The sequence below is a fragment of the Homarus americanus genome, unplaced genomic scaffold (assembly GCF_018991925.1).
Source record: "Homarus americanus isolate GMGI-L3 unplaced genomic scaffold, GMGI_Hamer_2.0 scaffold16430, whole genome shotgun sequence".
NCBI classification, from domain to species: domain Eukaryota; kingdom Metazoa; phylum Arthropoda; class Malacostraca; order Decapoda; family Nephropidae; genus Homarus; species Homarus americanus.
This window is the reverse complement of record NW_024729259.1, coordinates 5,912,449-5,937,677: the sequence shown is the minus strand read 5'-3', so window position 1 is coordinate 5,937,677 and position 25,229 is coordinate 5,912,449. Positions and strand designations below refer to the sequence as shown.

Below are 25,229 nucleotides of genomic sequence, written 5' to 3'. Positions count from 1 at the left end.
TTGTGTAGTATCTATAATCTATACATCAAATAATAAATTACATTTCTCCTCTCCTTTATTTAACTTGTTAATTTAACTACCACATTACAACCAGATATAATATTGTTATTTTTATATAACAATTATCATATTCTATAAAGTATATATTCAATCTTATTGTCAAAAATTATATATCTCGTGGCTTTAATAAAAATATTCAAGAATATGAGAAGAGGACTCAGAGGACAGAGGACAGAGGAGTTAACTTCACTGTTGAGTTGTTTACGCAGGGAGGAAGGCGCGCTAGAGGTAATGGCTGACCAAGCATGTTTTTCATTAAATTTTACAGGAATAGGCTAGTATTTAACTGCAGCCATCTTATAATCATAGTGTTTCAGAACTATAGTTTGAATTTTAGGTAATTTGGCTTGTGTTGTTGGCGAGGATGGCGTTGTTGAGGTCATTGTGTGTAGGGTACAAAAGAGCGGGAAGGAAGGACGCGGCATGGTGGCCTTGCATCATTGTGTATCACGCCCACGCCCGACTCTTACCCTTAACGTTCTCTACCACATTGAGATTATAAAATAGGGGACGTGGCTGATATTATAATTTAGGGGACACTTCATATCTGTGGTAAACAAATTATGTATTAGAATATAGGTAAAGCAAAAAACTGATTACTGTAATACAGAACAGTACAGTGACGTACCTGGTTGACCACCAGTGGTGTAGTGCAGTATACGGTTAAATCGCCTAAATGCTTATGCATATTCGAATTTAAGAGGAACTTTGATAAACATCAAGTCAAGAGGAAGATAACATCTCTTTACCAGATACAAGTTAACACTCCTGGGAAGTGTTAAGTATAGTACGTCAGAAGGGCTTTTCTCGTTGCAGTTTTTATATAGTGCACCTGAAAATGTCTTATATTATTATCGTTTTGGTAATGCTTTCATAAGGTAAGATTTTCTGGTGTTTTCTAATATAAGTAGACAACCAACGAACCTCTAGGTTAGGTTAGTTTGGGTGCTTTTTGGTTGTTGAGCAATGTTTATTTCAAATATTAAAATCCATGGTTGTCCACTTGTAAAAATTGACCAATTTTTATTTTTCATAAGCAATGTTACTTGTTTGTTATGTTGGCTGGCTAATATGGACGACTGACCCGCTGATGTATTATTTTATTTTATTTTTTTTTATTTTATTTTTTTTTTTAGATATACCTCCCCCCAGGCCTTTCCACCCAACTGTCATAACGGAAAAAAATGAATTTTTATCTTTTTCGAATAAAGCAAATAAATAAAATACTAACCAACCAACAAAACCTAACCCCCCCATTCTTCATGCCCCCACAGTGTACACTGGTTATTACACTTTGGACAAAGAACTATATTCGGTCATACACCGTGTTTTCTAAGAAAAAAAAAATCCTCACTTTTTTCTGGTGTAACTGCAATTGACTCAAAATAATCATTCTCACAATGTCGGTACAGCTCTTCCAACTCAAATCTCCGATCCCGACTCACCCACTCATTGTTCATTGGCTAATACAAAAAAAAATTTGCCCAATAATAATTCTATCGCAATAGCCAATAAGAAACTCCCACTTCACCCCTTTCACATTCGCTGTAGACGCTTAAGAAGCGAACACGGAGGTCTGGAGCGATGCGTGATGGGGTGTCATACCTCCTCCGCCAGATGTAAACAAGACATGGCGACACTTGTGAATGAGCGAAAGTAATAATCTTGAAAAATTAATATCTCGGTTATCCTTAATTTCCGGTGGAAATATCATAGGAAAAAATGTCTTGGAAGTGCCTAAACAGTACATATTAATAACAGCGAAAGAAATACCGGCGTAAAATTATAAATTCACCTTATTTTCTTACTCTACTTTCCAGTGAGTACTCGTATGATAATCATTTCAGTACGGTATTTATATCGTTTATGTCATCCAGCGATTTTGAGGATTTTAAGTTTGGAATCGGTAGTTTAGACAATTTTAAGACATTTTTCTTCTATGACATTTCTCCCGCTCGTTATTACCTTCAGAGAAAATCCCAATAAATTATTGGAAATTTTTTTTTTCTAATTGTTATTGTTACCACCATCTCAGAGAGCTCCTGTGTGTACTCATGTACAGTATTAGTTTGTATGCTCATTAAACATGCACAGTTGTTCTTTGGACGTTGATTGGTGGGTATGATTTTGGATCAACCAATCACAGCTCCGTATAGGCTCCTTGCCGGACCCCCCTCAGTCAGAGAAAGAGCGGCCAGGCACTAAGCAGTGCGACGTGGATGACAAGGAGGAGGATCTCATGACCCCAACTCAGAGTCTAATTAAGGTAAGGTTTAGGGTTAAGTTAGGTTGGGTTAGGCTAGGTTTTGGATTATTCTGACCTTCATTTCTATTGCAAATTATAACTTTTTTGTGATATTCCCCCGCCTTGAACCCTCTTTTTTTTCTGAAACTAATCACGAGAGGAAGAAATGCTATTGGCGAAAAGTCCCTTAAAATTGTTTAAACTACTGATTCCAAAATTTAAAATCGTAAGAATTGCTGGATGACCAAAACAATAATTTTACAATAATTTCTTGTGCAAATTCTTCATTTGTTCGATATTCAGGCGCCTAAGGTGTGCACTACTTTGTCTTCTCAGCGGTAATGCGGCGGTTTTATGTGGGGTGGGGGGTGAGTTGAGTTGAGTTAAAAAAATCCACAAAATACAACCATGTTCTCAATAAAACACAGTGAAACTGAAGCATTTTTATAATCGTTTACTATGCTAAATTGCTAGCGGGTCAGTCGTCAATAATTACCACCCAACCTAACCCTAAACCTAACCTATCCACTTGTGTGCGTACGCCAATTAGACTCGGAAGACTCTGAATTGGGGTCCCAGACCTTTAGAAGCCAATGATTGACAAATAAGATCAGTTTCCATGGCTCTAGATGTGCACTGTGCAGAAATGTTCCGGCTAGGCGGTTAGTGGTAGGGGGGAGCGTTACTAGGGAGTCGGCGGAGGTAGTGTCACTGTTGCTATGGTGAACGGGGAGAACAGTATACGGAGTATTTGCAATCGGGTTTGCTTTCGGGATCGCTGGAACATTTTATCGGGAGGGGGTACCCACCCTATGGCAGTCCCGGTGCATATAAAAACCTTTTTCACCCTCCAAATTTTGATATATTGAGATAGTATACAGTACAGTATATATTTAAACCTGATAGAAAATGAGTTTGTTGGTGACAAAGTTTTGTTTCCATATACTGTACTGCACATTGAAAACCTGTCAGTTATTTACAAGTGTTAAATAATTCCGGCTGATCATGAACGTGCAGCCATGTGTAGCCAATACCTCGACGCTAAATACTCAAGGACTGCAAACAGTGTTTTAGAGAAGAAATAGATATGTCAACGCACCTGCATGTATATGTACACGATATTTGATGCTCCTGGGTTAAGAAATATAAATTTCTTTTAACAAGCACAAATTACCATTGAGATGGTGATGTTTAAGATCGGTCTTGTCAGCCTCATCACAAAGGAATGTGGATCTATTTAAAGCCTTATAAATTATTTTTAACACTCTTGTGTTTGGGTAGATACTCTCCCTCGGGGTCTGGCCTGTTTCTCACCTCACCACACTTGACTGCACCACATGAGTCATAGTAAGCTTGCCATTTGAGGTAAAAGGGTAGGATTTGTTGCATTAGCATTGTAAATAAATTCTCTACAAACAATTTTATATGAAAATCACAATAAAATTATTATTTCTATAGAGGCATCAGGAGGCACCGCACTGTCACTGCATGATGCAAACTCCTTGCACTTTTTTCACCCCCTTGCCAGCAAAACGAGGCATGGTTCAAAACTTACATCACTGTTATGAATAAATGTAGTCACTGTGATGAACAAGATATCAGCAACAAGCTGCAAGAAAATGCATGAGAAATGTGGGTCAAGGTTATATCCTGGGTCCTTTAAGGGGTTTATCTCGTTACAGGGTCACTTTATTTACCAGTCGATTTTCCTGGTTTTTATATATGCTATAGGGATTATTACTGTCTGTTTTTTGCGTGAATTTCAATGACCTCGGGCCATTATTTTTTATAAGTAAAGGATTTTTTTAAATATAAATAATGGGGAGGTTATTTTGTGTCCAATTTTATTTAATGGAACACCATCTGCAAGTTATAAACAGTGCTTTGTTATTTTTATTTTTGGCTAATGTCATTGGTTGCTGATGAAAAATGAAAAAAAGCAAATACTAGCCACTGGTGAATTCTTGGATATGGATAAGAAATAATAAAAAATAAATGAAAAATAACCCTTTCTTTCATGATTCAAATGATACCTTATTTTTAAAAATTGCTCCAGTGCTTACGCCAGTGTGTTAGCTTTTATACCAATAACTTACAATAAAAAATACGACATTGTTTACTATTTTACAAGTTACCCCCTAATAAGTCGTCATTGTATGTAGATGAATATAGATCATATTAGAATATGTTTCTAGCTCCACCTGGTACTTTGTCCCCTTGCAAACGGTATTATTCTAGGGTATCAGAAGGCATCACTTTCTGCATCATTGCCAAGTTTGGCGAGTTTAAAAGCCTCCTGATATGTAATCTAAACTCAAAGTTCTCCTTGTTTTCTTTTTAACTGATTTCCATTTTGTTCTTAGACTGTTTTGCACCCTAAGGGCACGGACTCTCAGCTTAGCTTGGTTTTACCATCTCTACAATGAAGTAGTAGGGACCTCTTCTCATATTCACAGTTGTGTTCCAGTACTCATTTGTGCCAGAAAGCATCATCTTTTTATACCTGCACACTTGTCTTTGCTACACTTTGCCCACAGTTTGGAATGAAGGCTTTCATTTGGGTTATGGGTATGACCCTTGAGACACCTTGTCAGTAACTCTTTACTGGTAAGGTCTCTGTAAACTTCCCGGACACCATTCAACTTCTGGATAGAAATCTTCTCCAAGTACAACTTCTTACTTGCATGTGATGGGGATCTTCTCCTTTTGCCTTGACTGTTATAAAAACACCATGGGTTTTTTCCCTTTAGGACAAGTATAAAGGTCTGGCAGCTTGTCAGTGGAATGAAGATGTCTATAAGAAGCATAGATGGCAGTCTGCATCTCCAAGACACGTGTGTATGTTGTCACGAATGGCCTTCCCAAAGTACAACGTAAGTTTGTCAATCACATTTCCAGTTGGCACGTCTGCCCCTCCAAGGTCGCTCCTCCTTATAGTCTTGCCTGTCTTGGTCTTGATCAGCGTCACTTGCTCCTGCATCAATTTTCGGAGTCACGTCCCCAATCTTTTGCTATAATGATTCACACACACTCCTCCTTGACAACTCGAACATCAGCATATGGACCCTGGCCATCGTTCAAGGCACAGACTGCGTTGTAGGCGCTGGAGTCCCCATCACCAACAAAGGTGACGTAGCGCAAGCCAAGCTGGGTAGAGCAACTCCAGATTCTTCGCACTGCCTCTGCCTCCATCGCGCCTGTATTGCCCTCGAAGTTCTGGTTATAGAAGTTGTGCGTTTTCTTCCACTCGTCAAATTCTGCATTTGACAGCCTCTTCCTCTTCACGGTGCAGATTTTAGCAGGAGTTCAATAAAAATTCAAAATCTATAACTGTGCTGGTGGTCACTTCAATTATAATTATGAATCCCACACCAGTGTGGGACTTATTGCCACGCGTCATCATGTCCCATCGTAAGATACATCAATGTTGACTAGGCCTGTGTCACGAGGGTCATCTTGAAAAATGTGGGTGAGTGCTTTGATGCCATCCTTCATCAAATGGTGTAGTGCTGGGTCATCTCTTTGTAAATCCAATTGTCGTGCTTCATGTACACAGTAGGTGAGAGAGTAGGAATGTTGAATGATCCTCCAAAATTCTGTTCAGACCAGCAAGGCCCAGGTTATTGTTGAGGCTTTCTTACACCAGGATTGTGTTCCTTTTGACAACATAGGAATGCCCTTGCTGGTACTAGGCGCAGTTGTGCAGCGGTCTCTGCAGTTCCGGCAAACCACACTGCTGAGGCTGGCGTCGAAGTGATCTTGAGTGACGTTATGTTCCACTTCATCTATGCAGATCTCACACCTAACAACTGAAAGAATAGTCTTCAGATGCAACTTCCTAATGCATATAAATGCATCCTCGTCACATGTACCAGGTGGTGGCGATGTACAAATAGCGCTAAATTTTTTTGGGCATTTACTTAGGGATGCATCTTCAGTCTTGGCCCTTGCTGTATGTGGTGTTGACGCAGACGAAGAAGAAGGTCCAGGAAGGTCATCTAATGACTGTGGGGGAGTTGTCTTTGGTGGAGGAGTGAGAGGGAGAGGATGGCAATGATGTGTGGCTCGGCAGCTGTGTCCATCTGTTGTTGTTCTTGTAATTTATTTTTCCTTATCTTCTCGTATGTCGTCTTCAGGTTTTCTTTCAGCTGACACTTCTTTTTGGGTGTGGGGATAGCAGGACATAGGGGGTGTACATTAGCTCTGTATGAGTGTAACTACTCAACTAATGCGCGACTTGGTATACTTTCCCGCCTTCCTCTGACTCGTCATCACAGGCAAGCTGTGCTGCCAAGGTCATCAGTAGCAATATAGGAACATAAAGAAAACTGCACTATGAGAGTGATGAAATACCACATGGTGGGGTGGGGAGATTTAAATTTCCTGGCAGAAAGGGAATTTATTGTGCAGTTCACATGTGATGCTTACAAGTTTGAACAAGTGAAATATTGTAAAATACACACTTACAAAATACTTCACAACACTTCTCATCACTTTTACAAAGAGCAAAGACATTTATCGTAACTACAGAAAGGCATTATGGCACATTTTACACACATGATGGTTACAAATTTTTATACAACTGCAAATAAAATATTGTAAAAAGTAAATAAGTGAATGCTTTACAAACACTTTACAGGCTAATAGTACTGTACAATGGATGGCACAAGTGTGTGGGGTGGATATCAAGATAAAATTTAAAGAGCTCACTCACTCGCCCTTCTAGCTTCACTGCCGGGACAACACTGATGTCTTATGGTCGGCATGCTATGGACTGTTGCCAAGTCACCAATTAGTGTTGGATTACCACAACGGGGAGGCCTACCAGAATGATGGGCCAAAATCTCAAGCGTCGATCAGAATTACTTTATTTCTCATGAATTTTGTTCTCTTGAATGACACTTTGAGGCAACAGCCCCAATTGGATGCCTGTATGTGTCACGTTGCTTGTGTGTTAATAATGGAGACATAATTTTTTTTAATTTTTACTGGCATGAGGAAGCTGCAGTGCTGGTTAAAAAAATAGGAAGTGGTAATGGAAGAATATAAGTTTCTGGTAAAGTAATTTCAAATCTTTGTGCAGATATAGACACTGTAGTTACTTTTATTTCATGTAATGAAGGCCCATTACAAACACTGGCCAGTAGGTTTGCAGAAAGGGCAGAGATTTGATCCTGATGGAAACAATGGTTGTTTCCTAGTTAAAAATACATTGTAAAATATACAGTACTACTTAACATCATGATGGGCCACAGGAAAATTAAAACTATTGGAAAATTTTGTGTATCTGAGAAGTAACAGAAGTTTTAAGGGTAGATTTGAAGGATAAATTAAACACTAAGTCAAGCAAAAACATTATACAGTGGAATCCCAGTTATCTGGACAACCGGTAGATTCAACTAACCGGCACCAAATGAATTCATAATAAAAATTCCTTCAAATCAGGAGCTAGAATTGTAAGTTTGAATACCGCACACAACGTGAATGAGGTGCCATATTTATTGCTATGATAAATAATAAAATCGATAAGTACGTGGCATATCATAAAATACAATATGCTGTGCAGGGGTCTGCGAGTTATGAACGAGTCCCGTTCCTGGGGATGTTCTTAAGTCAGATTTGTACGTAAGTCGGAACACATGCTATGTGCATACCATACTTACAAAACAATGTTTAAAATTCCACTACTATATCATAGCCTAAGACCTTATATACATCTAAAACCACTTAATTTAAGACAAAAGAAGAAATATACAGTAGTGACAAAATACAGGAAATGAAAGTGAAAAATAGGTCATCGGGTAAATAAAATACTGTAAATTTAAAGTTTAACCCTATTCGTATCAACGGCAGATTGTAAGTTGGACGTTCGTAGGTAGGAGACCCCCTGTAGCACATATTTTATATACAAAAAATAGCTTCTTCCACACCCATCCTTGGGTGGGTCAGGATGACAGGACACAGCTCAGGCAGTCAACCAGCTAACTCAGACATGTGGCTCCTGTAATTATATGTATGCCGTGACATCACATTGGGAGGGAGCTCAACCATGCAGTTATAGCCCAGTAACCCACCGCCTCAACACATTCACTTCCCACATATACACTGATGCTCTTCATTTTTTCTTATTTAATAGTTTTATATTATATTTCTTTTATTTCTAGGCCCCATTAGAGTATTGTAATGATTTTTTGACAACTTTTATAGTTCAATTACAAGTACAGGAGTACTTGTACAGAAACAATAAATGAGTTGGCTGGGCTGGTGAGTCAGAGAAGTATTTATAGCCCACCACCTACACACACGTTCACTTCCGACACATACACACCCATGCTCTTCATTTTTCTTATTTTATAGTTTTATATTATATTTTCTTTATTTCTAAGCCACATCCATAGACACTGGTTAACTGTGATTCTACTGTACGGTAATCTTAGAAGCCTGTTAAAAGGGGAGAGTTGTTTTATCTTGAGAAAAAGGCTGCTGCATAACTCCTTGGTATGGGATCACCTCTGAGCTGAATAAAATTGTCTTGTGTTAACCATATCAAATATTGAAAGTGGCATCTCTGTAGTGAAGAGGTCAGTACTATTTTATGGGTCAGAAGTATGAACAATTTACCAGAGGCTAGAGGTCTTCAAAATGTGGTGCCTACATGAGAATGCAGAAGATAGTATTAAACTGACTGGAGAATAAGGGAAGATTTGCTGCAACAAAACATCACAGAAGCACACTCCTATCACCACCACTACCAAAAAGTGTGTATGAAAATAGTTGATAGGTATATACAGTAGTTGAAGCTGGAAATACTGTACACTCGAGGACGAAAGTTCTGTCCAGCTCCCAGCCACAATGTGACTTCGAAACCTGGAAGGTTTGAACAGAGCTGCAGAAGGAACTGCCTTTTTGAACCTATAGATGTCGCACCTGAGTGTTTATAAACATAAAACATCATGCATGATACATTGAAAAAAAAAGCAGTGACACTTAGATATAATATTGTACAAAAAGTAGTTCTACATTACATAAACAGCTTTTTCCCTTATTATCATCTCTAGATTACACCAACACTGAGACAGGCAGCAAGGCACTGAATGGGTGAAGTGGTGGTAACTGGCAATGCTTGGCAGGCAAAATTCTCTTACCACTATCAATAGAAAATTAAATAGTTTTCAACTAATCTTAATTTTCTTAACCAAACTTGGCAGTAGAATCTCCCTAAGTAGTACTATATGTGGCTCGAGGCAATCAAACTTATCTAGAATTCTGACATAAGCCACAGGTTTGTACTCTGGGTCTCACCTCACCTAGTCCCTCTCTTGTAGGTGGCACCTTCCTCTAGTAAAGGAAATCGCTGAATGTTGTGTAACGACTACACCATTTTTTACACTTACACCCTTAAACCCGTTACTAGTGGTACTGTATCTGTTCTTTGTCAGGCTTAGAAGAGTATTGTTATTGATAAATTCATTATCCTTATTAATTTAAGTCATCTCCATCACATTCTTAACATTATCAGTGTATTTTGTTACTTTATATCATTCTCCACCCCTGACAACCTTCCTCCCATTTCACCCTATCTTTCTGCCTCTCCTGGACCCCTTGATAAACACACCACTGCGACATCTGTTTAAAAGTCGCATTGTGACTGAGAGCTGGACAACCTTTGTCATTGAGCGTACATTGTCCCCAAGCACACTGAATTTTTCATTGAACAATTGGGTTAGGGGGGTAAAAGAATATAAAAGGAAGAAATCAATAAATAGGGCTCATGGAGATTAAGCATTTTCCATACGGATCTAAAACTTTTATATGCTGTGTACGGTATGCCATGTGTTTGTGGATGAAAATTTGTAACTTTTATATGTGAACTTTTTGATGCTGGTATTTATCTAATTTCTTTAATAATCTTGACATTTTATTATACTTTTTGGAAGGTTCACTTGCAGTGTATGGTAAAGAGAGGAGACAACCCTGCAGCTGGTCCTTAGCTTCTGCCTTTGCTATAATCTGCACTGCACCAGACAGGCTCAAAGCAGCAGTTGCCTTCTGCCTGCTCCTGTTCTTTCCTCCGAAGCAACTTTTCCACCTGAGTTTGCTACTGTAACTGCTGCATTGCTGCTGTCGAAGCTGAAGCTGTTTGCTGCTGTTCACTCATCAGAAGTTGTGTGGTGCTTTTTTTTTTTTTTTTTTTTTTTTTTTGAAGATAAAGTCTCAACTGCTGCTGCCAAAGGAGCTGAATCTGCTACTGTTGCTGCTGTGCTGTGCTGTGCTGTTGATGACAAAACTGTTTACTGCAACTGAAAGATTAATCTGCTGTAACTGCTAAAATTGTACTTGTGAAATGTTCCTTTAAAATGCCCCAACTTGGCCCCACAGTATACACTTCTTATGAGATTGATATAAGAGTACCTGGAGGTCAGGGGCCTGAAGACTTGACTAAATTTTTCTACTGAATAAACACCACCATTACAATTTGACAACAATCTTTTGCACTATCATGGTGACTCATCAGCTCACTGGCTTCCAATCATCTGTCCAAGTGTTGAATGCATTTACATTTAATAAATAAAGACAGCTATACTATCCAAAATATGGATATGATTGCTGCTGTAGACTCAGTTTGCATAACTAAACAGAGTAATGCACCATGAGCTGATTATCTTCAATATCTGAGGGTCCCTGATCACCCAGAAATTTCTTCATGCTTAAGAAGATGCCTCATACTTCGTGGGTTTTGGCATAACTGCACTAGACTTAATCATCCCACCCTAAATTGGTCTGTTGCAGCTGTTCTCATTACTATTATATTGTAAGTTCCTAGAATATTCTTGATCTGTAATTGCTGGGTTGAAGTGAAAATAGAAATAGCATCTGTAGATTTGTAAATGATGTTACCTCAGCAAGGCCCCTTTTTCTTTGTGGGCCTGTCATTTTCAGATGTTCAGGTGAAGAGCTGTGAATGGGGAGATGTTTACTTCTTGTTGTGTTTTCTTGGGGGTTGTCCAATGTGACAGCAAGTTTGGCTAAGTTGGTCATCCCTCTGCTTCCAGCGTAATGGCCACTAAGCAATCGCCGAAAGGAGAGGAGCAGAAGAAGGTGCCGGTAACTGCCCCTGTAGTGAATACAGAGAAGGAGCCTTTAAAGGTAGAAAAAGATTGCAAAAAGGAGGATAAGTCTCCTTCTAAAGGAGGAAAAGAATCCCAGAAGGATGCAAAAGACCCCAAAAAAGCTGGAAAGGATGTGAAAAAGGTAGACACCAATCAGAAAAATGATCGCAGCCGACAGAGAGAGAACAGCCGTAGCAGAGATAGAGGGCGGCATGGCCGTGATGATAAATCTGGTCATCGGGGGCAGGAGAGGGAGGTTTGTCGCAACTTCCTTCACAACCGGTGTGATCGTGGGATTCTCTGCAAATTTTATCACCCTAGGTCATCCAGCCGCTCCCGCTCAGGTCCAGACGATCGAAAAAGAAGTCCAGTCCGTGCTCCAGGTGAGGAGAGTGCAGACAGAGTTGTATGCCGCGACTTTATCCGCAACATGTGCAGGCGTGGCGATGAGTGTCGCTTTTATCATCCTCCGTCTGAACCTGGAAGTAAAAAACAGCGTAGTTCCTGGCTCACCTTCTGCTATGACTTCCAAAATGGACACTGTTCTCGCTCTGACTGCAGGTTAGTGTCAGCCAGTGACAGCTGTTGCATAGATACTGTAGGATTTTATTTTTATTTTTAAGATTTTTCATTGGTTTACTATTTCACCAATATTATTTTTATTTAAGTTGCATAACAAGTTATTTCTACCAACTGAGATTTTCACAGATACATAGAAGATATTCTTCTAATGGAGATACTTTCCCCATAATATGTGTTTTATCTTTGAGCTGTTTCCCTCACAGGCATCTGCAATTGGAGTTCTTGAAAATATGATTTCTCACTTCAGTTTGCTACTGCAGAATTTGTATTTGTGTGGTGGGGTGGAGGAATTTTGTTGCTTTGCTGCTGCAACAGCTTTTGTTGTTTCAAGTAATATTATTTGCTCATGGAAAGTTTGCTGTGTATCTTGGAATATATTTTTATTTTTATTGCAAACCTTTCTTCTTGTTGTGTGGACAGCAAATCAGAGATTTTCATTGCTGAATTTCAGTTTAACAAACCTGTGTAAATGTATGAAATGGAATTTTATACTCTTTCATTCATTGGTTTATAATGCAGCCAAACACACAGTACTGTACATTTATTGAGATCTGTTCCCAGTTGTCAACATTTGTGCCTAATCACAGAACAAATATTGCTGCTGCCTCTCATTCCATCATTACAGGATATAAAGAGATGGAGCACTGTGTTGATACAGGAAGCAGGTTTGCTTCTTTGTGGCCCAGGTACCACTGGAAATGAACATTGTTGATGAATAAAAGAATGGAATATGGGGTGTAGTGTCTTCGACCGAGTTTTCTCAGATTAAAAAATGAAATTTGCAGTATGATGGCTGTTTATACACCTGCTGAATGGAATTTATTATCTTGTCTGTGTATTGTAATATTTTGGTTTGCACATGATAATTTAGGTTTTGTACATAATGCTTTCGCCAAACATTTCTCAGGAGTTGCACTGAAGAACACCCACAAGCTCATTTATTTTAGGAACAATTGGGCAAAGTTTAGTGCTCTCACAGTAACTTGTTTTCCAGCACGTCTTCTCTTAATTTATTTGGTAGACCATTTGTTAAGCTCTGCTGACCCCTATTGAAATTTGGGGGTCAAGTGATCAAGGCCAGTGTCACCTAATTAAATAAGTAAACATTTTGTGTCCCACTTGCCTGTGTCGTGTTTTTGTTGTCAAAATGGTTACAAATTTTTAATTCCTGACTATTTTTTATATTAGCTCTTGTCACTGTTATTGATCCCAATGAAAAAATAACAATGAATATAGTGAAAAGAAGGTGAGGAGTACAGTACAGGGTGTAGAGTGTTACACTTGATGGTGAAAACCTATGTTCTCATTATGTTATTACAACATAACAGCTCTGATAACAGAACCAGGGCATGTTAGGAAAGGAGGATTATTCACAGAAGTGTGCAAAGGTCTAATAACTCTATGTATGATTAATGAAAAGATATGATGACCAGATCACCTTTCACTTACGGCCATATTTATTTCAAATCGGCTGATAGAATAGAATTGAAAGTTAAGGTCACTTAACTCAATTGAATGTAAATCTTTCAAACATGCGGGCATACTCACTTATCTGATTATGCTCCAGGAAACAGGGTTTTTATCAATAATTATCAGTGCAACACCCGTTACTGTTCAGGAAATGCCAGGAATAGTGACTGTTGTGTCACATGCTGCTGGAATCTCCCTTGGCATCATGGCTACTATTTCAAACTCCTGTCAATGTTTCACATTTCTGCACACAAACTGAATTCCAAACTGAGGTAGATCTTGCCCCAAACCTTTCAATTTTCTTTATAACCACTTCCAATCCTGCAATTTCCAGTCACAGCAGAGGGTATTTTTTCCGTTAAGAATTACTGCAGAGGTAGAGTTATATGCGACCAATGAGGACTGTGGACAGTGACCCATTGGGCAACAGTTTGCCATAGAGGCGATGTTTGTCACATTGCCCCAGGGTGATTTATGGCTTCGGTGTGGAGAATAGAGCGAACATATATAATCTCTGTTGCCATGCGAGTTAAGCCTAGGAAAAGTGCCCAGCCGAACTACTAATTCTACTACAGCATTACCAGGTGTATGTAGAAACCTTTCCTCATAAAGTGAACCATAGGCACGTGTTTAGAGGACCATAAACTGTTTGGTTATGGCAGTCTAATAGAACTCATTTGTTTAAAGGATTTTTTTTTTCCTATCACACTAATTACTGTACAGTACATGTTTTCAGCTGTTTTGCTTCCAATCTTTAAAAACAATTGTTATTGTTGGTATCTGAGTCTTGTAAAAAGCAAACATGTACACGGTCAAGTCAAACAGGTCACCGAGTTCATATGCACTCCCCTGTATGACCTGTGCCCAGTAGCTACATATGGAGAGTATATTCTCATAACTGAAACTACCCAGAAATGTATTGTGGATGACTTTTGTTCAAACTAATATCTGACAACAGGATAATTCATCCAAGATGGCTACTGTTACTATTAAATAGAAGCCTTGAATTCTTCTTGTTAGAAATTTTTGGCTCATTTTGTTAAAAAGTTTTAAGCATGTTCCTGAATATTTTCATTTAACTACACAACAACAAAGATGGCTGCCATTCTTGAATGTAGTTACAAAAATAAACATTATGATGTGAAACTACAGTACAAGCTCACGTTGCTGAAAGTTTTTAGGAACTGTCCTCGGATGATGCTCTCTCAATATTGTATTCAGCATCAGCATTTCCCATCCTTGGTAGATCATAGTGTCTTATTGGTATGTGAGCTGCGGTTGTGGGTATTGAGAAAGTGCTGCCGTCATTTTAATGTACCTTCGAAGTTGGTCACTTGCAGTTTTGGGGGTCTTGGTCATGTGTTTTGTGCACCATCTGCATTGCTGGCCGTTTCAGTTGATGCCATCCTTAATGTTTGTCAGGCACTATCCAATCAACCCTTTCTAAATCAAATCTTTATTGGCTAAATAATGTATTAAATCTCATCTGTGCTGGAATGCTGTAGAAGAGTCATCATCGGCAACAAGTTCCATCTTACCTCTGCCTAGTTTGTTTCTCGATCACTTGCTTTGTTTCTGCAAATGGTTTTCTGATCAGTCGCATCAAAAAGTTGGGTCAAGGTCCTTCCTAGTGCACTGTCAAAAGTCCTGTTGCCTCTCCTGCTTCTCTAAGAACCCCAAGGTTCAGACTCATGAACTAGAATCCTTAGACTGATATAATATTCTCCATAATGATATAGACTATATTGTTGGAGTTGGGTACTTGACTGTGACGCAAGGAAATTCCATCGTATATTCTGAGAGGACTTATACAGTTCTTTATTACAAACTAGACTTTGGTATTTGGTATGGGACATATATAACAATGCAGGGAAGTTCCATTGTTGGTGTACCATGTTTAGACAGATAACTGGTTGTGGTTATTATGGCTCATTGTTAGATAAAGGAGTCCAGTTTCAAAGACACCTTAAGTGTACTCTCATTCTCGCACACTACCAGTATTTGGACCCAGGATCTGGCTTTTATGGGGTAATGTGGAACAGTAATGGGTAGTTTGAGTAGATTTTTTCATATGACATATGCCTGGTAGGTATCTTTTGTATCATTCATTGAGATGATTTACTGATTTTGGATCCATATCAGGCAGCAGATGAACATGACTCATGCTTGTTTCCTGCTCACAAGGGTTCACATGTTTCTTTGGTCCTAGTACTGTATTAATGATTATTGAAAATAACTATCTATAACTGATGGAACCTGTTACTGTGGATGGTGGAGGGGAGGAAGCCACTGCATCATGTTCCTTCCATTTGAGACTGCAGGGGGGAGGGAAATATATTTGGTATATCCTCCAGATTAACAGAATAACCTAGGCTGATTTTGGGTGGGGGGGTGTCTAAAGACTCTGGTACCCCATAGTAAGTGCCTCATGTTACAAGATCTACCTGACCCTGTTGTACCCCCAAAATACTTGTGTGTGTGTGTATGTATATATATATATATATATATATATATATATATATATATATATATATATATATATATATATATATATATATATATATATATATATATATATATATATATATATATATATATATATATAAAGATCAATCCATTGCCTTAAAGAAAGTCTGAAGGAAGGTACTTCATTTTTTGGATATACTTGTACTGTACAGTAGAGCAGATTCAAGGGAACTGGTCATGGCCTTAGGCGCAATTCCACCTGTGCAAGAAGAGGAAAGTTTACCATGCGGTTTTGTCTGCCCTTGATTTCAGCATAAAAAGGGAGTGAAAGTTTGACAGCTACAATTGCTCCTCTCCAATTACTGTGAAACCAAAGAGTCAAAAACATTTTAATACTATGGTTTTGGAGTTCTTTTTGACATTTTTCAGCCTTCCGACTGTATTGCATACTGAATGTTTTTATTGTGAACATGTAGGAGTTTGTTAGGTGTCTTAATGAATAATCCTCAGTTAAATTAGTCAGGGTCATGTTACCCTCCTCTTTCCGGTTTCAAATTGGAAACAGATTGGGGGTGATGCATCAAGAATCTCATGCAAAAATAAAATAGAGTATAGGTAGAAAAATTTTTGCTGACTTAATGTGGTATGACAGTTGACTTCCCTCTGAAGGAAAGTTTCTACTTTATGAGAAAATAGTACTGTATTAAGTACCATGGTCTTATAAGTTATTGAGCTAACTGGTAACCTGTCCAGTGGGATATAAGGTGTTATCATGAATCTCCAATTAATAAATGCTTATATTGTTTCTTTTGTAAAGTAGATGTCACCAACTCTGCCATGTGAGTATTTTTATATGTAATTAATGTGAATGTAGTATGTGGTCCCTTGAAGTGTTTATACATGGTGGACTAGAAATACGTAGTGCAAAACTGAATGTACAAATTTACAAGTTTTGTTACATTATTGGTAAATCAGTTTAGTTTAACTCTTGTTTTGTGTTCATTCTAATTCCTGCACTTTCTTATTACTGTACAGGTATATAACAGTAAGAATCTACTTATAATTACATCCCCTCAGGTTCTTCCACATCACAAAAGAAGATGAAGAAACATTCAGGGCAACTGGAGAAATTGTCCCTCAGGTGGTGGACCAGGCTGTTCGTAAGGCCTTGGTCCTTGATGTGGCTCTCACTGGCACCAGGCCCACCTGCAAGGTTAGTGTGCCAGCATGTATACATAAATTGGCTGGTGAGGTCGTTGATTATATATATATATATATATATATATATATATATATATATATATATATATATATATATATATATATATATATATATATATATAAAATGTAGATCCACAATGTATATTTAAGCCTCTCTCTGTCCATGTAATCTAGTTGCCTCTGAAGATGTCTTGAATAAAGACGAAAGCTATGGTGCTCCGTTGTTTCCTTTTCCCGTGTGATTTTATCAAGATATATATATATATATATATATATATATATATATATATACCTGTGTGTGTGTGTGTGTGTGTGTGTGTGTGTGTGTGTGTGTGTGTGTGTGTGTGTGTGTGTGTGTGTGTGTGTGTGTGTGTGTGTGTGTGTGTGTGTGTGTGTGTGTGTGTGTGTGTGTGTGTGTGTGTGTGTGTGTGTGTGTGTGTGTGTGTGTGTGTGTGTGTGTGTGTGTGTGTGTGTGTGTGTGTGTGTGTGTGTGTGTGTGTGTGTGTGTGTGTGTGTGTGTGTGTGTGTGTGTGTGTGTGTGTGTGTGTGTGTGTGTGTGTGTGTGTGTGTGTGTGTGTGTGTGTGTGTGTGTGTGTGTGTGTGTGTGTGTGTGTGTGTGTGTGTGTGTGTGTGTGTGTGTGTGTGTGTGTGTGTGTGTGTGTGTGTGTGTGTGTGTGTGTGTGTGTGTGTGTGTGTGTGTGTGTGTGTGTGTGTGTGTGTGTGTGTGTGTGTGTGTGTGTGTGTGTGTGTGTGTGTGTGTGTGTGTGTGTGTGTGTGTGTGTGTGTGTGTGTGTGTGTGTGTGTGTGTGTGTGTGTGTGTGTGTGTGTGTGTGTGTGTGTGTGTGTGTGTGTGTGTGTGTGTGTGTGTGTGTGTGTGTGTGTGTGTGTGTGTGTGTGTGTGTGTGTGTGTGTGTGTGTGTGTGTGTGTGTGTGTGTGTGTGTGTGTGTGTGTGTGTGTGTGTGTGTGTGTGTGTGTGTGTGTGTGTGTGTGTGTGTGTGTGTGTGTGTGTGTGTGTGTGTGTGTGTGTGTGTGTGTGTGTGTGTGTGTGTGTGTGTGTGTGTGTGTGTCAAATTTGCTCAAGTGGTAAAGGTTGAAACATCACATGATGTATGATATTGGCTACAGTTGATGAGTTAAGAAGAAAATCAGAACATAATGAATCTTGGTACTGTACATATTTAACAATTGGTGCATATTATGGCTTGTGTGACCATTGATACATTTATTATGACGTGTGGTGAGGGAGGGTGGTATAGAAACAACAACAAAGGAATAAACCACAGCTCTAACCTATTGTTTCCATACCACCTCCCTCATTGATGCTCCACGTACCTTTAACTCACTTCTCTCATGACAGTAAATCCTGTTTTGTGGTAAATTAGTTAGTATTATTGCATCCAATCCTATACTTAGGAATGTAAACTAGTTTTCAATTTTTTTTATACTTTTCAGGAATTCCTGAAGGGAATCTGCAATATGCAAAATTGCCGTTTTCGACATCTAAGTCAGCGTGAATATGAAGATGAAGTTTTTCATGCCTTGCAAGATGAGCTTGAGTTTGTGTTGGGTCACCCAGAGAGACGTCCTTCGTCCCCCTCCCGAAATATCTATAGTTCCATGAGCACTTACCATGAACCACCAAAGTATGGTACACCCCCAGTTGACTTCCGTGATGATCTGCTTGCCCCAGATGATCTACGCACCACACTCTTATCACATTCAGATTTTGAACCCGAGGCAAAAAGGCCAAGGTACTTTGGTGATGACCCGATGTTTACCCCTCGAGATGATTATGGTGACAATCAAAGGAGGTGGGATGACAGAATGGACTATGATAGAGAAAGACTTGATTTCAATTCAAATGATTCAGAGAGGATGTTGCAAGAAATTTATAATTTAAGGAATGATAATATTGACTTGAGGAGGAATTTGGAACAAAAAATTGCTGACCTTAGAGATGAACTGAACAATGTAATGCAAGAAAATGTCAGCCTTCAACACGAGAACTCAAAACTACGGACAACTGCTAATGAAGATGCTTTAAATCACAAAGCAACTTTGGAAAAGTTAACAGTTGCAAACAACAACTTAACTCAAGATAGTAGGAAGACTCAGGAAGTTGTTCGACGGCTGGAGCTTGAGAACAGTGATATAAGAAAAGCGTTGGAAGTTAAACAAAAATCAAGTAACGCTCAATTGGAAAAAAAGTTGGAGGCTTTAGAAAAAGAAGTAATTCAGGTTCGAGAATCTTTAACTAAGGCCAATGCTACATTGAAAAAGACTCAAGAAGAAAAGGGACAATTAGAAAACGAACTTCAAGAATTCAAGAAGATGCGAGACCATCCAGCAAACCAGAGAAAAGATGCCCACCACAACAATGCTCCAGGGTTTAACCAAAGGAATGATTACCCAAGAGATTCAGTAAGTTGTTGGCTGATAGTTAATGTTCTCTTAAGTATAAACACTTCTCAACTTTGGGGAATAGTTGAGCATAAAATTCTGAAACAATGAGGTATTGACACTATGGTGATCAAGTCATTTATCCTTATGCATGTTTCAGGAATACGCCCCCAGATATATTTTTTTAGTGCACTTTCCTGACTGGTGTGAATAAGACCAAATCTGAAATTCAAATACAGCTCCTTCCCGACTTACAATGGGGTTAGGGATCCAAATCCAGGTCGTAAGTCGAAAATGCTTAAATAATACTTAGAAAATCTAAAATGGGTGTATCTTTTTCTTCTCATCACCACAAAATTCTCACTTAAGCTTGCCAGCCATTTTAAAGTGAATTACAAACGAAAATTTTGTCAGTACACAGCGCAATCACTGACGTTGGGACTCGAAATTACGTAATTTGACAAAATTTTGGTACGACTGAGGCGGTCGTAAGTCGGGGAGGAACTGTAATAATTAAATGAAGATTGGACCCATCATTAGTGCAATACAGTATAATGTAGTGGGTGTTTTACAGAGTTCCTAGATCCTGATTCTATGCTGTGTGGCCAAGAAAGAGACCATTATTAGTAGATATTTTGTCTATGCAATATGCTAATACAGTCGACCCTCGTTAATTCGGACTAATAGGGGGGAAGGGTGTCCGTTTTAGCCGATTGTCCGAATTAACCGATTTAGGGGTTAATATTGCATTATATTTCAAAGTCATTGTTTTCGTCACGATTTTATCCCACTTTCCACTGTAATACGTACGTCATTTCAGCAAAAATATTACATTTCCGTGAATGTATTATATCAAGCACAGTATGAATAGAATATCATTGTAATATAACAGTATTTTAATCGAAAACTTTTAAAAAAACAAATAACATCTCAAGAACATCGGAAGCTTAGGTAATGTCTTTTGTTTTCGTCATGTATTTTATCCTATTTTACATTGAAATACATCACGTTTCAGCAAAACTACTATTTATTTCCTAGAATATATTCATTCAGGCGCAGTTTAGGTAAAATATACGTGTGATGTAACAGTTTTTTAACTGAAAACGATTAGAAAAACACGTACCCTCTAGCCCTGTTCAAGGAGAGGACTGGGAGAAGCTGTTTGAGCTGTTTGATGCTGCAGACGATGACAAGGAAAATGATTTGGATGGATTTTAATGAAAATATTCAGAAATATGGTATCGTAGTATTTATTCAAGTCAATTAGGATAGAATATTATTGTAATACAACAGTTTTTTAACTGAAAACCAATCGAAAAGCGATTATGGTAACATCTTTTGAACGAAAGAAAGCGAAAGTCATTGTTTTCGTCACTATTTTATCCCACTGTAATACGTACGTCATTTCAGCAAAAATATTACATTTCCGTGAATGCATTATATCAAGCACAGTATGAATAGAATACCATTGTAGTATAACAGTATTTTAACCAAAACAATTAAAAAAACGAGTAACTTCTCTTGAACATCGGAAGGTTAGGTAAAATCTTTTGTTTTCGTCATGTATTTTATCCTATTTTACATTAAAATACATCACATTTCAGCAAAACTACTATTTATTTCCGAGAATATATTCATTCAGGCACAGTTAAGGTTGAATATACATGTGCTGTAACAGTTTTTTAACTGAAAACGATTCGAAAGACACGTGTACCGTCTAGCTGATACTCAACAGCTGGTGGTGCGTCATGTATCGTTGTAAACAATAGGAGGTTGAAGTAGATTACCAGGTATTATAAGTGTGAAATATCAAAAAGGTTTTTATTACCAGTATTTTTTGTAGACCAATGAGAACTGTGATACCGTATATGATATGATAAGTTAGCCTGTGCTAAGAACTTCAACATAGACTACTGAAAATACTTTGTAAGGTAATTTAGCCTATTGTAAGTTGGTGAGCTTCATTTGCTGAAGGAACTGCACAACTTTTCATTACTAATTGGTACATATTTTACGTTTCCATTGTTTACTGGCAGTAAATGGTAAATATTTTTCATGTCTGAAACTAAAAGTTGCATCCCCCCCACACTAGTGGTGGAGATGTTAGATTTAACCAAAAAGATGCTGGTGTTTTATCCCAGCAGTGGGTGGACCAGCATTTTAGCTTAAGGTCTGCGTAGTTAATATTCCTACAAATCTAAAAAAAAGTTCAGATTTTGTCCGAATTATCCGGATTAAAGGGGTCCGAATTAACGAGGGTCGACTGTACTATATTTCTGTGCTTGGTCAACTTCTTCCCTGGATGACAAATTCCTGAAAAAAAAAAAATTCTCGTGTTTCCCTCTTTATTTTAGAATATAGTGCCTGGGAATCATTGTATAGTTTTTATTTCTCTCCACAGATGGGGAAAGGACGACCAGAAGCGGGTCCTCCAGAGGTGCTTTACGGAAACAGAAGAGATCAAGACATGCGAGGACTGAAAGCACGAGGTTCAGACCGGTATGGTTCAGATGCATGGGAATCAGATAATAGAGGCCAATACAACCAAGGTTATGCAAGAAGGGGACCAGACCCTCTTGTCCCAGATATAAGGGGACCAGATGCTCGTGGCCCAGATATAAGGGGACCAGATGCTCGTGGCCCAGATATGAGGGGACCAGATGCTCGTGGCCCAGATATGAGGGGACCAGATGCTCGTGGCCCAGATATGAGGGGACCAGATGCTCGTGGCCCAGATATGAGGGGACCAGATGCTCGTGGCCCAGATATAAGGGGACCAGATGCTCGTGGCCCAGATATGAGGGGACCAGATGCTCGTGGCCCAGATATAAGGGGACTAGACACTCGTGGTCCTGATATAAGGGGGCCAGACAGTCGTGGTCCAGAAATGAGGGGACTAGATATGCGGTCCGATAACGATCGGTCTCGTAAATGGCCAACCGGTGGTCCAAATCAACCTTGGACGTCCCTCAAAAATCCTAACACTAATGCTCCAGCAGCAGATGGTAGCCACCCAAGGTCTCAGAGCTTGCTTGGGGACTACCAGTCTGTGAATGACCGTATGAGAACACAGAATTCTTCTCTTCTTCGAGGGCCCAATTATCCTCCTGCTTCAACACCCTCCGGAATGTCAAACATGCATGAATATGGTGACATGTCTCGGTCACAGGGACCTCGTGGTTTGAAGGACCAACTCCAACCAGAGAACCAGTTTTCATCTCAAAACACATCACGCTTTGCAGAGAGAGACTATGGTTTGTCTGGATATGACTCGAACAGAAACCAGTATGGCAGTGTATCTCGATCACTTAATTCATCAACTCATTGGCAGCACGGAGGAGGAAATGATATTGGAGATGGAGGAAGAGGACAAGGATTAGGAGAGACATGGAACAGAAGAGGGAAGCCTTTGTCCAACTACTGATTGTAAAAATTAATTTTTACAATCTCAAAAGTAATGATTTAAATATAGAACCATGCTGTGAGTAATTAAAGACGAATGGTCTTTCATAGTTCTTAACTGATGAAATTCCATTTATTTTAAACTGAAAATATTTTGTTAATTTGGAAGCCAATTTACATCGTAAGTCACAACATTTTCCTGGTACAGTATGAAGACAGATATGGATTTATTTGGTACTGGAACCAGTAAATGCTTATTGTTTCAAAACTGTAAAAGCACTTTGAAGCACCTCCTAGACCCAGACAAGAACTCCCACAGTTGCTTAATTTATAATACTGGAAACCTAAGTATAACCAAATATCTTGTCGGACCAATTGTCTGTTGTAAATATTAATGGTAGGTCCCAGCCACTTCCTTCAATTCCATTCACAATATCTGCACAAACTGTAATGTTCAAGTAGCTGTACTTTGTTACTCAGACAGGAAATACTGAATTCTGTTAAGGGAAAAAAACAATGCCATGTTTTCATACTGTTCATTAGGCAATTTTTTTTGCTCTCAGATACAATCTTTGCTGTAATTAGTAGTGTCAGCACCATTAGTAGACAATTATACTGTCAGCAACATTCTTTGAAGTAAGTTGCAGGCTGTACATAAGAGTTTATAAATACTGTACCAAATTCATATTTTATAGATGAAAAAATGGAAAAAGACCTGCATTTGTGTCATACATTGCTTTTCTTATGGTCTGGTATACGTACACAATTGTAAATTTATTGATTGTGAAGAAAACCAGGTTTATTACAAATTGTTTTCTGGATTATCTCTATAATTGCCTGATAAGTTTGTTTTTTTCAATAACAAATACCCATTAAGGTTTTTTTTTTACTTGTTATTGCTATTATTATTATAATTTTGATATAGTACTTGCACCCAATAACATGTTTGTTACTTGTCTTTTCCTTCATTTTGTGTAAAAAAAAATATGAAAAACTAAACAGTAGTTCAGGTACTGTATTACGCTTTGTTTTTTTACATTCAGTTCACTTAAAAGAGAAGTAGCTGCTGTGAATGCCTTTTTTCTTTAAGTTTTGTTAAAAGGTAGAGGAACTTCCTCAGCATTGATAGTAAATATGTTAGTTTTAGTTAGCATGAACTACAGTAAGGAGTCAAGCAGCTTTAGTTATGATACGTCCCTGTGTTAGTATGTTTTCCCCCACGTGATTGATAATTTTTGTATTCATGATTGTGAAACTACAGTACCTAAGTTCATTAATGAAGTTTATGGTATGGCATTGGAGTGTTTCATAATGTAATAAGATGAGCTTTTGTCTTGTAATCCTTTGTACCTAGATACCTGTGGTGGTGGAAAACATATGTTAGTGATATTATTGTGTTTAGTATGCATTAGGTTATGGTGTGTGTGTACAGTACATAAGAGAACATTCATTAAGTATGAAGTGGTTGTAATTTATAAGGAATAATGGTTTTACCACAAGGCTGTACAAGTAATTGTAAGGTTATTATTTACACAAGTGTAAGCATATCAACTGCTAAAATTTCCAAAGAAAGATAGTGTTGGTACATTTTGTTGAGGCTACTGAGGTTAACTCCAGGGGAGCCATAGAGGCATTTGCCAAGAGTTACTGTCACATAGTATTGGAATAAATGTGCTTAAATTTTAAGGATTTATATAACTGTATGACTTATCCTTTTTATAATGTCATTGGCATTGATAATTATTATGGCAGCTGAGTAGGCTTATGTTTGCATGCAGATGAGGCAAGCTGATTGGGTATAAAATTAATGAATTTGGGTAAATACAACTTCGGTAATAAGAATCACTTGGGGCAAAAACCTTTTGATTCTTATACAGAAGATCCCCCTTTTTGAGTCTAATACACATCATGTATTGGAATTCAAAAACAAGTTTTATACAGTATATTATTGGAAGTCGAATACAGTATAATGAGGACATTGTCATGAGCTAATAACTTGAAAAATGCTTCAAGTGAGGCTTGTTTGCATTGAAGCAGCAGCACTTGTGAACTCTTGATTCCACATTTTTGAACAGGTTCACGTCTATATTCCCAAAACATAATTCCGTTGTTTAGCTCAAGCTCTGGCTGCCATCTTGTGTGGTGGATCACAAAATCTGCCTGGACTTGCTGTGAGTGGTAGAACTTGGGAGTCACAATACCCACATCAAGCCATACTTGTCAGGGGCTTTGTTATGTATGTGCCAGTTGATACATTATATTCAGTATTTGT

The 25,229-nt window shown here is 38.4% G+C and overlaps 1 protein-coding gene across 1 annotated transcript; it reads left to right on the top strand.

The window, feature by feature from the left end:
• The first annotated feature begins 239 nt into the window (after window positions 1-239).
• On the top strand, window positions 240-24,650 carry LOC121866469. Its single transcript, XM_042366175.1, has 5 exons — window positions 240-288; window positions 11,359-11,976; window positions 17,011-17,146; window positions 18,608-19,576; window positions 21,957-24,650. The coding sequence occupies exons 2-5, from the start codon at window positions 11,363-11,365 to the stop codon at window positions 22,977-22,979; spliced, it is 2,742 nt and encodes a 913-aa protein (XP_042222109.1). The 5' UTR covers window positions 240-288; window positions 11,359-11,362; the 3' UTR covers window positions 22,980-24,650.
• The last annotated feature ends 579 nt before the right edge of the window (window positions 24,651-25,229 follow it).

What these genes read in the sequence shown, in the direction of transcription:
- LOC121866469 (XM_042366175.1), top strand. Translation starts at nt 11,363, where the DNA reads ATGGCCACTAAGCAATCGCCGAAAGGAGAGGAGCAGAAGAAGGTGCCG. An exon ending in GCACCAGGCCCACCTGCAAG is followed by an intron (nt 17,147 to 18,607) that starts GTTAGTGTGCCA and finishes TATACTTTTCAG; the next exon opens with GAATTCCTGAAGGGAATCTG. An exon ending in ATGATTACCCAAGAGATTCA is followed by an intron (nt 19,577 to 21,956) that starts GTAAGTTGTTGG and finishes TTCTCTCCACAG; the next exon opens with ATGGGGAAAGGACGACCAGA.